The 12,661-nt window shown below is 40.6% G+C and overlaps 1 protein-coding gene across 12 annotated transcripts in view; it reads left to right on the top strand.

Annotated features, from left to right (window-relative positions):
* The window catches only part of GRIP1 (glutamate receptor interacting protein 1), a 331,519-nt gene that overhangs the window by 270,347 nt on the left and 48,511 nt on the right, over positions 1 to 12,661 (top strand). For all 12 annotated transcript variants that reach the window (XM_087764280.1, XM_087764278.1, XM_087764283.1 and 9 more), the window contains exon 8: positions 11,049 to 11,196. In XM_087764280.1, the coding sequence (XP_087620406.1) occupies positions 11,049 to 11,196 (148 nt within the window). The remainder of the gene's footprint in view (positions 1 to 11,048; positions 11,197 to 12,661) is intronic.

The raw sequence follows: 12,661 nt of genomic DNA, 5'->3' as shown, positions 1-12,661 counted from the left end.
AGCTCAGCAGTGTTGAACGGAATAGCTTTCTTCTGAGCACCATGACCTCTAATTTTTCAAGGGCTTTACAGCTTAGGTGAATTTGGGTGTATTTTCACTGGTCAAAAAAAAAACATGAAAAAGAAAAAGAAACACACCCAGAAAAGGCTTTTCACAGGTTCTCCTTTACACAAATCCAGTAATCACTGAATTACTGAATTACAAATCTGTGTACTTTATGAGCACTGGAACATCTTCAAAAAGAAAAAATGTCATCAGCCAGGGGTATGAGAGGACCTGGAGTCCCTCCGAGCCTGGCAGCAGGAGCTGCTCTGGCAGGAGGTAAATGGCTTGTCCCGCAGCGAAAGAGGAGCCACATAGGAACCTTGGCAAGGGTGACCCTGGCAGCAAGCTGGCAGGCTGCCTGCTAAGGAAGCAGATGAAAGAGTGCACTTCTCAGTGCTGGGACTCTGTCAGTTATGGGGTGCTTAGTTTTCTAGAGGTTATTGCTTGGTTGGGATCTGGGGAAAAGACGTGTGGTGAATTGGTTTTGCTGGAAATGTATGCTGCGGAGAACAGGGGATATTGAGAGCTTCTTTTACTTTAAATGTGTGAATACTCCCAGTAGTCCTGTTTCTGTATTGCTTGGAACAAGCACTGGGAAGGGAAAAGCTGGAAATATATAGGCAACAGGTAAGCAATCCTGGATTATTTTTGCAATGTCAGATCAAAGAGCTTATGTTCAGAACCGTGGCTTCTGTGTTGGATTTGAGGGCAATTTACCTAAATTACTTCCTCTATTTCTTTGAAATGTTTTTGCTGAACTGCCACTCAGGCAATACCGAAGTGGAAAGAGAGGGCAGTTAATAAACTTCTTTCCTGACTCATTCTACCAAAGTTTCATTTCATGAGTGGTTGGCATTGAATGGCAAAATATCCTGTGCAACCCCTGAGAGCTGCAAAACTCTCTGCTCCTCGGTGCACAAATATCAAGATGAGATCTCAGCCTCGACCTTCTGCGTGGTAGCATTTTATACTGTGGCTGTGCCAATGCACCAATTATTTATAAGACAGCTGTGCTAGAGCACAGATTATCAAAAAGAGACCAAAGTTTTTTGGGAAAAAAGTGGTACTGATAGTACAAACTTGTAGCATCAGAAACGCATATAATCTTTATGGACAACGATGTAGAGTTTACTTTAATTTTTCTTCTCTTCTGGTTTATACTCACCTAATAGACTTTGCAGAGGAGTGTTTTAGATCAGTCTGAAACCTCTTGTCTGTTCAACCAAACCAAGTCTGTTGATTTCAATGTTAGCAGAAGCACCCCCACAGTCAGCTTTCCAAGGCAGAGACTGCACTTTGCTTGTGTGCAGAGATCACTAACGCATGCAAATAATAAGTAATTGTGAATGTATGAGGCAGTATGGCTCAGTACAGAGGACCCCTGAGTAAGGTCTAGTCATGCACCTCAAGTACGCCAAGCAGCCCAGCCACATGGGAGTGGGGCTGCACTTGGCATTAGCCACTCTGGTGAGAAGCAGAAGTGGCTGTCACAGGCCCAGCGCCTTGCTCGTGTGGCTCCCCTGCTTCCAGGGCTTCAGCTCCCACCAGCATGGCGGGGAGACAGGGACAGCTCAGGTACATCACTACCACAGCATTGACATGTCCTTATTTGCCTTAACTGTTGCGTGTGCATGTCAGCTCTCCTACCAAGGTGTCCAAACTGTCCAGGGAACACCTTTGCTCTGAAGCTTTTGGAATTATCCGAGATGCCATTATCCTGGTAGAGCCCTGGGCAGATGGGAACTGTCAGCTCGACACAAAGTTTGGATGTTCGCAGTGTTTGTTCCCATCTGTCAAGTGCTGGCAGTGAAGACCTTTGTGCTCTGTAGGCTTTTGAAGAGAATCAAGTCCCACTCTAATTATTACTGTTCCCATTAGATAGAAACTTAGGGTCATTATGGCAAATAGGCATAATTTCTGGGTACTGCAGCACTTTATATTATTTATAGTAGTGCGTACTTACAGGCATACTTTTGAGACTGGCAGATGCAAAATTGGACACACCAGCTGTGCCTTAGTTTGCAGGCAGAGATGCAGATTGTGTTGTCCTTATTTGTTCTATTTGTTGTGATGAGTCAGGTACAGAATTCTGCAAGAGCTGGAGTGTTTTGAAGAAATCAAAGTTCTTCTGTATTTTATTTCTTGTCCTACTTGCAAGAAAAAATAAGTATGAGAAGCTCTTTTGTACATATGTATCTGTCTGTCGGGTTGCCCAGAGACGTTGTGGATGCCCCATCATTGAAAGTGTTTAAGATCAGGTTGGATGGGGCTTTGACCAACCTGATCTAATGAAAGATGTCCCTGCCCGTGGCAGGGGGGTTGGACTAGATGATCTTCACAGGTCCCTTCCAACCCAAACCATTCTATGATTCAATGGTTCTGTGATTCTTTCTATGCTTTGTGCAATAGAGAAAATAGTATTTTGTATTTCAGGGTCTCAGCAAGAGGACTTTACATATTATTTGCACCATTTTGGGGGTCTTTCTGATTCTGAGAGATAGTTTTAAAAAGTAAGTATGTGTGAGTTCCATTCCTGGAATGAAATGCAGGCAGAATTCCATGGCTGCTGACTTCTGCAAACATTTCACAATCAATCTAATGCTATAGACTGTTTCAGGGTGGTTTTCAGGAGCCATCCTTCAATATAAAGGTGGTGTTTGAGGCTCAGGTTGCCAAACTAAGCATAAAGGTGTTTTTATAGGCTCCCAAGTTCTGATGCCAATGTGCTGCCATCAGGGGTGGAGATTTGAGTTTTCAATAGTTCTTTAAGTGTCATCTGAATTTTCTATGTAGTATTCATTTTGCGGATAACAAAAGAAGGAAATTGCAGAGCCTGGGCTTATTTAAAATGCATTCAGATTAGCTTCAAAGAGGCAGATCCAGGACCTTCTGTACAGGCTCCAGCTGCCATGTCCCCTCTCTGTTTAAATTCAGCAGCAGAGAAATCAGGTTTTAAATTAATAATTGGGCACGCAAAAAGGAAGATACAGATGAATGAAGAGAGAGGGATTTAATATAGCTTTTGAGCAGAGGAGGGACCTAGTAAAAATGAAACGTGAGCATTGAACGGTTAGTAGGAGGAAGAAGTGTCCCAAGAATTGGGGAAAGTCTTTTAAGCAAAAGGGGTTGAGGCAGGCTTTTGTGGTCTGAACATGAGAGAAAGTCTGAGAGAGAAAGTCTGAGAAAGAAAGTCCACAAGCGTATTTTGAGTATATCCCCACCCACACTGGCGTGAGCACTTTGAAGGCAGGGGTGGTTCTTCAGCTGATTAGGAGGCATTTCTGAGCTGAGAAGGATGACGAGGCTAAGGTTGTAAAGTATGAAATTAGGTAAAGGCAGCTCCTAAGCTTTTCATTTGAAGAACTTGGCTGAATTAGAGGCATATAAATGAACTGCAGGAATTAGGCAAGAGGAGGAAAATGGAAAGACTGTGCCAGTCAGTTTGCAAGAATGTGAAATTGCTTGCGTACAGCGGAGGAGATAGGCGGCACATTAGTTTAGAGAACAATGTCTCTATTTTCCATTCTGAGGTTGAGAGGCCACTCTGATCCCACTGTCACTCAATCTGCTGGCGTCCTCTTAAAATTATTCCTATTTTTCATTTTTGAAATCTGATGATTCTAAAGGTAAGAGGGTGTAAAATACCATTGGTAGCTTTTTTCCTTAGCAGCAGTTTCATGTTTTTCTGTGGACTCCATGAGCTTTCTTTCAATTAGTAGCCCCGCAACTCCAGTGCCGTGCTGTTACTGGCAATAAGGAAAAAGACACTACTATTTTTTTATTTTTTTTTTAGTAATGTTCTTGCCCCTCTAATTCTAGCTGAGCCAGGTAAAATTAGAACAACTGTCGCTCACTCTACAGCCTGCCTGAAACACACAGATACTCCATAATCAAGGGAACACTAGGAGCACACATATTTCATGGTAGGTTATAAGTTGTGCCTTAGAGACTGCCACTGACCCTTTGAACAAGAAAAATATTTAATTTTTAAATAGCTGGTTTATTATTAAAGAAACGCCACCCTCTCTCCCTGAATATTGCTTGCAATGTATAATGCCAGCTTACTCTGTTCCAAAATATATTTTAGGGCAAAGTCTTACATGTCATTAAGCTTATTAATAATTTTCTGTATTCCAGCTCTCAGGGGAGAATTAGAAACACTGTCAGTGACTTTTTGCTTTTCAGCCATCATTATCAGACCTTGCTAGCTGGCATTGATTCTAGTTTTCTCATAAGATCTGAGATGAAAAAAGGTTACTCTGCTAAATGAAGCATGAACAAAGCCAGGGTGCAAACGTTATCCAATATTAGTAGAACAGAATACCAAGGCCACTGCTGTGTATCAGTACCCTGTGTGTGCTTTACTTACGACGTTTACAGTCACAAAAGTATGAGGAATCAAATAATATTGCTCTGAATGAGTGATAATGGCGCTTCCCAGCTGTAGGGCATCTTGAATGTTGTTCCTCTGCCCTTCAGGCACTGCAGAAGTCTTACTCCTGCTCTCTTCCTTGCTGCTACTTTCCCTCTTGAAAACATTGACCCATGATCCCAATCTCAATTTCTTAATTAGATCATTTTTAAAAAATATTTAATTAATATTCCCTTTTTTGCAAAATGGAGATTAGGGATTTGTTGAGATCAAATTATCTTTGGAGTACAAGGAAAGGGAAAGCAGCTTCCCACCCAAAAAATTTAGTATTTAAATAACCATCACTCAGCTCTTTGTGTGTAAGGGAGACTTAGCTAATCATCTAGTTGGTGTTAAATATGAGTGAATGAAAATGCCCCTACAAAGGAAATTAAAAATGTTAGCAAGATAGCCTAAGGAATATTCTAGGATGTGGCTGAAAAACAGTGCCAAAAGTGGGCCTTTTCATCTCTCTGCATCTGTGACCTGGTGAACAACAAACCCGGGGAAAGACGAGGAAAGATGTTAGTGGAGAGACGCACAAAGGAAGCAGAAAAGTGGAGAAATGCTTCCCCACTCCCAGCAGATCTTTCTCTTGCGCAGTAAAGTAACCAGCCATTTGTGGGTTTGGCTCTTGTTTTGCTGGAGACCATGGAAAAGGCAGACAACTGGAGGAGGTCGACCACCTATTGCTAGGGCAGTCCCAGGGAAACATGAAAAGGGAAATAGTGGGGGCCGTGGTACAATAGAGGATTATGAGTCCCACTGTCGCAGATAGGGATACGATCTTGCCACTGGACTGTGAGGAGCTGGGACAACTTTAAGTGTATGAGTCTTATAGAGAGAGCATTTTAATGGACACAAAGAATGTTCTTTCTGGGTTGGTGTTCATTTAAAAAAAAAAAATATTCCTTAAGAATACAATAAGCGAACCACATGGAGGATGACAGAATTCATTAAGTGCAGTTTAAGATACTGTTTGACAGTAATGAATAGTCTGTTGGTTAATGAAGAAAAGTGGATGTGAATGCACTCAAGAATCCCTGAGTGCTTTTATGTTGCTCCACTGTCAGCTGAGAAGTGCTGTAAAGGGCCTGGCAAAACGGTCTGTATGGAGAGTGTCGGTGCTAAAGCCACAGGTCTTAGAAACAAAATTCATCCAGTCTGTTAGAAGTTCTGCCTGTTCTTTGGGTTGGTTACCTGGGCTCAAATTTGTACAACTGGCCATGGATTTTAAGTTACCTGTAAGAAATTTATCAACTCAGATTTTTGCATTTCAGCAATCTAGCTTTCCAAAGGAATGACAAATACTCAAATCTCCTGGTGGTAAAGCTATGGTACATGTGACACCTGAAATCTTGAGCCATTTCTGGGAAAAAAAATGGGTTTAATGTTTCAACTCCTGCTACTTATTACAGAAGACAGGGGTCCTAATCTCTAACAAGCTGATTCTGAATGAACGGACACAACTATGCCTGTTTTGCATTCCCCACCATCGGTTATTCTGTAAAATACCCTGTTGCAACTGAAGTATGGCAAATAAAGGCCCAGGTCAGGCAGCAGAAGCTGGGTCTGCTGTCATCCCATTCTGTGCCTTACACACCAGACTCACCGCTGCAGTTTCCATCTACCTTCTACTTGTGCACTGAGTGCTGACAGCGGTATGTTGGTTGTCTCAGCTTCTCTAGAGTAAGACCCAACTGCAATAGAGTGTTTTGTATTGGACCCCGTCTGTAACTCGCACTGGCTCACATACGTTAATGCACACGCCTCCCTACGTTCTGTTGTACTTTCATTAAAGAAAGCAAGTTCAAGGAAATGGCCATGCATTTCTGCATTTAAGGGCTTGTGAGGGTCCTTCTATGAGAGTTTACTCAACAGAGAACAATCAATGACTGTCCCATATACATCAGAGTGGTAGCATGTATGATTGCTGAGCAGGTGCTGGGAAAGAATTATTGATTTTCGTGAATTAAAAAAGAACACAGAGAGAGTAGAGGAAAGCAAGAATAAAGTGTAGGGCATTTCAGAGTCATGGGGGGATTCAAACTGATTTGCTGTAAATGTTCCAATGTTTTGCTCGTAAAGGATGGAGTGTCAGAGAGTTCAGATTTTTTCCAGTTCTCAACAATCTTCCTTAACTTCACTAAAATACACCTCTGTGATCCACCCAGCTACTAGTCCAATCTTTGGATATTAGTACTGGAAATTGTGGTTTAGGGGTAGAAGCTGTTTTTTCTTTTAGGAGTGTTACAGAAAGATACCCAGGTGTCATATGACCTGAGCTTAATGAGGCTTACTGCTCTGAAAATGTAATCTGGGCGTCCTGTTGTTTTAATTAACTTCATGCTTTCTTGACTAGTCTGAGCATGAGGCACACAGGTACTGGTAAAAATTAGGGTTACAGAAAAAGAGAGAGAAGATAAAGAATCCAGTGTACTGCCAAGAAATGAATGGACAAAAGAAAGTTCTTACCTGAGAGAGAGATTGCTCTACTGATTATCTGTGGGCTGCAAAGATTTATATGAAGGGAACAAAGAAAGGTGTGAGGAGCAGCAGGGCACATTTTTGTGACCAAGAAAAAAATATTTCTGTGAAATGCTGGCTTCTAGTTTGACAGGAGTGAGACACATTTAGATCTGTGAGTGCGTTGCTACAAAAGCATTAAAACTTTGCATTGGGAGAACTGCAAGGTTTGAGGAACTACGCATTTATTTACTGATCTGAGCCAGCACAGACTTGCTATTTTTTCTTTTTTTGCTGCTTTCAGTCAGAGAAGCACAACAACAACAGAGAAGGCTACATGGACCTGCTATATACAATTTTAAGGTGAAAAAATCGTTAGCCTGTGGACACCTAATAGGGAAGAAGCTTGGCGAGAGGAAAATTAGTGTGACATAGTAAGGTATCCACTTGTTTGTCACTCAAATCATTGCTAGAAGATACAGCAGCATCCAGGCAAGATCAACAGCAGTCTGGTGGAGCTGTGTGTTTCCGTTGGTTCATCTGGCTCTTTAAGGTCAAAATCTGTTTTGACATGCTTCTTCCTTGTCTGGCTCTTTTAAGCTACTCAAAAAAATTATTTATACCTTGTGTTGCCGTGACTTCTGAAAAAAATAAGCAAGCACCCAAAACCTTCCAATTAGAGAAGTGAGAAGCTGCAGAGCACAGATAAAAGCGAGAGAGCTCAGTGTTCCTACAGGAACAAGCCCGCAGTATAGCAGCACTTCCCAGCTTTAAGTACAGGAAGGTTTTGGGAAGAAAAAAAGAAAAGCATCATAAACGAATAAAGTTTGGTTTCCTGTGAATTTATTGTCATTATTGATTGCAAGCTATGACTGAAGTTTTTCCCTTTTTAGGGCATTTATAGGTAGTGTTTCACATGTAGATCCTCTGCTGCCTAATAAAAGCAGCTCACTTTTTGGCTTCCCCACTGTGGGAATCCTAAAGAGGTTTTCTGTCCCCTGCCACTCACCAGTTGTTGAACTGTATTCAACAAGCTGTGAGGATAGGTAAGGATTAGTAGATACGGACATAAAGAAACTTATGCAATGTGGTAACTTTATCAGGCTAAAAAAATTCTTTTTTTCAACTTTCAAAATCATTTGTGATTATCTTTTGAGGTGAGGGGGGTGGTGACACTGCTTATTTTATCCAAAACTTTTTATATATCATATAGTATATTTACACATCATAAAAATATATTCAGAATGAAACCTCTTGTTGCCAGTGATTTAAGCTGTCAAATAAAAAAGGTATGCCGCTATCTAGCTGAAGAAATGTATTAGCATGCGGAAAGCAATGCGCTTCCTCTGGGAGGTTTTAATCAAGCCTCTTGTACTGATTGAGATGCAGTGCTCAAAAGTGAGAAAAATGATTAACAAAATCAAAAATCTAGAGCGTTTTTCACACGAACATTCATCAGTATATCTTATGTAATTACATAGCTAATAAATCAACATAGTGTGTAAGTGCTTCAGTCACAGTATAAATATCTTAATGACTGAAACATCTTCACACATGAATAATTTATACCTGTATGATTCATTTTTCATATCCATGCTTTACTTCAACATGATAAACTAATCCTTCTCTGTCAGGGAATGTGTGCTTGATTATTGCCTTCTGATTTCTCTTCCTTGTGTTTATTTTCTGCAGTTAGACACACTCCATTTATTCTCTTCTGGTTCCTCTAATGTAGTTATCTTATTTCTTCATCCTGTCTGCCTCGGTTTGCCTTCCCTGTGCATTTCAACAGGCACCTGGGAAATAACGCTAGGGCATAAGCTGATCGTGCATTTCTCAAGTAACTCCGGAGCCTCATCTTGAAAGGTTTGCTCATTCTCAACAGATATTTGCATTTAGTTTCCTCTCCTCTCCTCAAGGCAATCGTTACAGAAAGAACTTGCGATAGAGGCCAGTAACAAGTTGAGCTTTGCCATTTTCTGGATCGATGCGAGTTCAAACCTGTGTCACAGTACTGATGACAAACATTGTTTGAGTCTTCTTCCCATATGTTTGTAAATGCGAGCTTGTTTGTAGCTCCAGAAACCACTGGAATATTCAAGAAGAAAAGAATTTTTTCTCAGCGCAGGAATGGGAATCAGGAATTCTTAAATTCTGCTCTGCTGCGCGTGCTTTTTTGGCTGTATGCAAGTCACTGCATGCACCCTGTCTTACTCAGACCTTAACTAAGGCATCTAAGACAGCAATTTGATTGCTGTACCCTCCTCCTTCAGTTACTGTAAGAGAAAGACAGGTAGCTGCTGAGGGCAGTTCATCCAACTTTAAAGCTATTTAGTGCCTGAAGCTCCAGGCAGCAATGCTTCTGGGTGAACTCTCTCCTTTTGGATTACAATTTAAAGTTCAGTTCAGATTTATGCAGCAGCTTATTTTGGTAGTGCCTATGAAGTTCAGCCTTTAAAGAGAGTCCCAGTTGGGCACAAAATTAATCACTCGGAATTCATGGGCACTTTCAAAAATACTAAATCTCCCCTTCAAACTCTCAGGTTTCTAACTAGAAAAAAGACAACAGGAATATAAAAATTACTTCAAGTTGTGGGGGAAAAAGGAGTTCTATAATAATTAATGGATGCTTTACTGGTATTGTATGTTATTCCATCCAAACACCTTTTTTCATGTCATATGTTATACACTTCTGTCTTCAGTTTACCTATGTTGTGCTCTAACTAGGAAGAGCAACTGAGCTGAGTGTTAGTTACTCAAGCTCTCATTCCATTTCTTGTCTCATGGTATATAGCTTGTTAGTTTTGTACGATAATACTCTCTTTCACAGTCTTTCTCTTCTGTGTCAGAATTACATTTTTGGGCTAATTTTCTAGATTTAAAACTGAATGGAATATCTTGACATCTGTCTTTTCCTCCATATTTTGAAGCCCCACTACACTTCTTTTACATCTTCAATCTTAGGGACTTCTGAGAGACTTTGCAGTTGAACGTTTTCTTAGTATTCTTACATCAGGCTCCAGTACACTGTGAACACGAATCTTTCATGTGTGCTAACAGGACATTTGGTAACTTTACTCCAGCATGTCTTTGCTTGCTCATTTTTCCTTATTCTGATTGTAAGCACCTCCAAAGGCTTCTGGTACCACTTTCTTTGCCTCAGTCTTTTTATGTCCTTAAAGGACACCTTCGCTTACTGTATCTTATTCCACTGAGATGAGTTGTTGATCGATGGGTGTTGGTTAGTAGGAATTCTCAGGCAGTCTCCAGAATGTACTTCACCCTTATCACTGCCTGCTTTGTTTTGGCATTTAGGGAGCAGCCTGCTGTCTTTTTTCTTTGTTCTGTCTAGCACTTGTCTCTCTTGGGCATAGTTTCTCACCACAGTCGTCAATCATGACTGTTGCTGCCTCCTATTTTTCTGCTTTCTTGTTTCGGTATTGGTCATTTAATATCTGTGCCCTGTTGCAAGTCAGTACTTTATCTGGTGACAGGATATTACAAGAACCTTCTGAACCTCCTCACATGCGTTTTGCTTCAACTCCTACCATTTCTAGCTGTCATGCCTCCTGCAGTTTCTCCATTTTCTCCTAAATTGTCCTTTCTTTTTGTGAGGGATTTCTGGTAGACCCTTGCTTCACCTTCTTCATTTAATTATTATAGCTGTTGTCCACAGACCTTCCCCTCTTTTCTGAAAATTAATTTAGCATCCTTCTCTAACCTATTCACTTCAGTTCATATTTTTTTCAGATAATTTTCTACTTGTTTTATTAGTTCTATTTCTTCAGCATACCTGTTTTAAATTCCAGGTGATTTTTAGCTTAGTTGTGCAAGAGAGTGATTTGCTAGCACATCCTCGTTCCCTAACCTGCTCCATCTCTGATTCTGACACACTGAGAAGCTTCCCGACATCCCAGATTCACAAACCTCCTCTTGCTTTTATTGGTTTTAACATTAAGAGCCAATTCTTGACAACTAAACTGATGCTATTCCAGAATTTCTTCATGTGGCATGTTGTCTGGTTAGACAAGCAGAATAGCCATGGAGATTTTATGCGGGAAAATATGTAAATGACATAAGTACCACATTAGTATAATATTGATCTTTTGTTGTATAATTTTAACAGATTCAGTAGCAACGGCGTCTGGGCCACTGCTGGTTGAAGTTGCCAAAACTCCTGGTGCTGCTCTTGGGGTTGCACTAACTACCTCGATGTGCTGCAACAAACAGGTCATTGTCATAGACAAAATCAAATCTGCGAGTATTGCAGACAGGTGAGTGTGACAGAGGGCTGACACTGCAGGTCCATACATCCATTTTATTTCTAGCTTCGTTTGTTTTGGTTTTAAAGAAACCCTTCCATTTTTGATGAATTTGACTGAACCAGATGCTCTCAAGGTTGCTAGGTCTTAAAATTAGCACTTTGTCAGATTGTTGTTCCATACTGCTGAGTTTAAGACTTCCAGGGCACCATTTACTTCAGCTTGTTCACATAGTATTCAATGACATAAGCCAGCCCCCATGTAATATGTGACTGTCTGCTTGCACTATGCAACACAGAAGTTTAGAGGTCTGCTCTGACTATTAAATGTAATTAGAGATGAGTATGAGATTAGTATATAAAAAAAAATAAATAACCCACTGGAATTCTTAAAGTAAGCATACAATATGGAACAGCTGTCAAGGGAAGTAAATTTCGAGGCTTTACAACCTTGAAGTGTTCTTTTAGAATATATCACTTGTTCTTGTGGCACAGTGAAATGGAACTCCTCATGTCTGGATTTTTTTATTGATATTTTAGAATACGACTGAGGTATTAGGAAGACTGGCTTCTGTATTTTGGAGTTATTTTGCAGTAATTTTTCCACTTCATTGAAACCTTTAAATAAAACCATTTAAACTGTTAAAAAATGATAGGTTTTTCCCCAGTGCTCTAAGCCTCTCCTAAGAGCTGTGGGATCTTTTCTGGGGTGCGTGTGTGTGTGTGTGTGTATGCATTTATACATATACAGTATATTTCTAGATACATATCTCTAAAAAAATCTTTAAATATTACGTTTCAGCAGCAAATTTCTCCTGCATGTCCCCAGTCACCCTACCTTGTAACTCCTCTTTGACAATGGTGCTTTTGGTGGCACCCACTTGTAGCAGTGAGTCTACAGCTCCTCTGTGGGCTTTTCCCTACAGTAGAAACTTTGAGAGTGACGGCCATTGATCCAGGGGTGTTCTCCAGTTCAATGGTGCAGGATGCTTTAATTTTCTCCCTCTGTTTTTTCCCATTTCGCAGGGGGTAACCAATTAAAGGAGCTGTCCACTTGACTGGTACGTCGGGATGCTGACTGCTGTGTTTGCATTTCTCAACTCATCCAGTAGCCAGTCTCTTGAGTGCAGCAAGATTTAGCAGATAGCCCCCTCCCCACCCCGCTCCTCAAGTCACCATGCTAGCCCTGGTTTCATTATTTGTTTGACTACTGCATAATTTCATCATCATTTACAGCTTTTGTACTAATAAATGTTTGAACTATAACTCAAAAAATGATGAACTGGGTGCTTGTGTGAGGGATATGTGACCAAGTTATTTGAGTCTCCTTAAGCTCTTCTCATTTTATTCTGCTGCCATTCACACATATTTTTATAGTCAGCTACCCCATTCCAGTTCTGTGAGTGATGTCTTGACATATACTGTATTAACTGAATTGTTTTTAAGGTTTATACTAATAGATATAAAGTCTGACCAGT

Source organism: Nipponia nippon, unplaced genomic scaffold, assembly GCF_047370975.1.
Source record: "Nipponia nippon isolate SJK-2023a ecotype South Korea unplaced genomic scaffold, ASM4737097v1 scaffold_3, whole genome shotgun sequence".
Lineage (NCBI taxonomy): Eukaryota > Metazoa > Chordata > Aves > Pelecaniformes > Threskiornithidae > Nipponia > Nipponia nippon.
The sequence above is the reverse complement of the archived record's forward strand: the minus strand, read 5'-3'. Positions and strand labels throughout refer to the sequence as shown.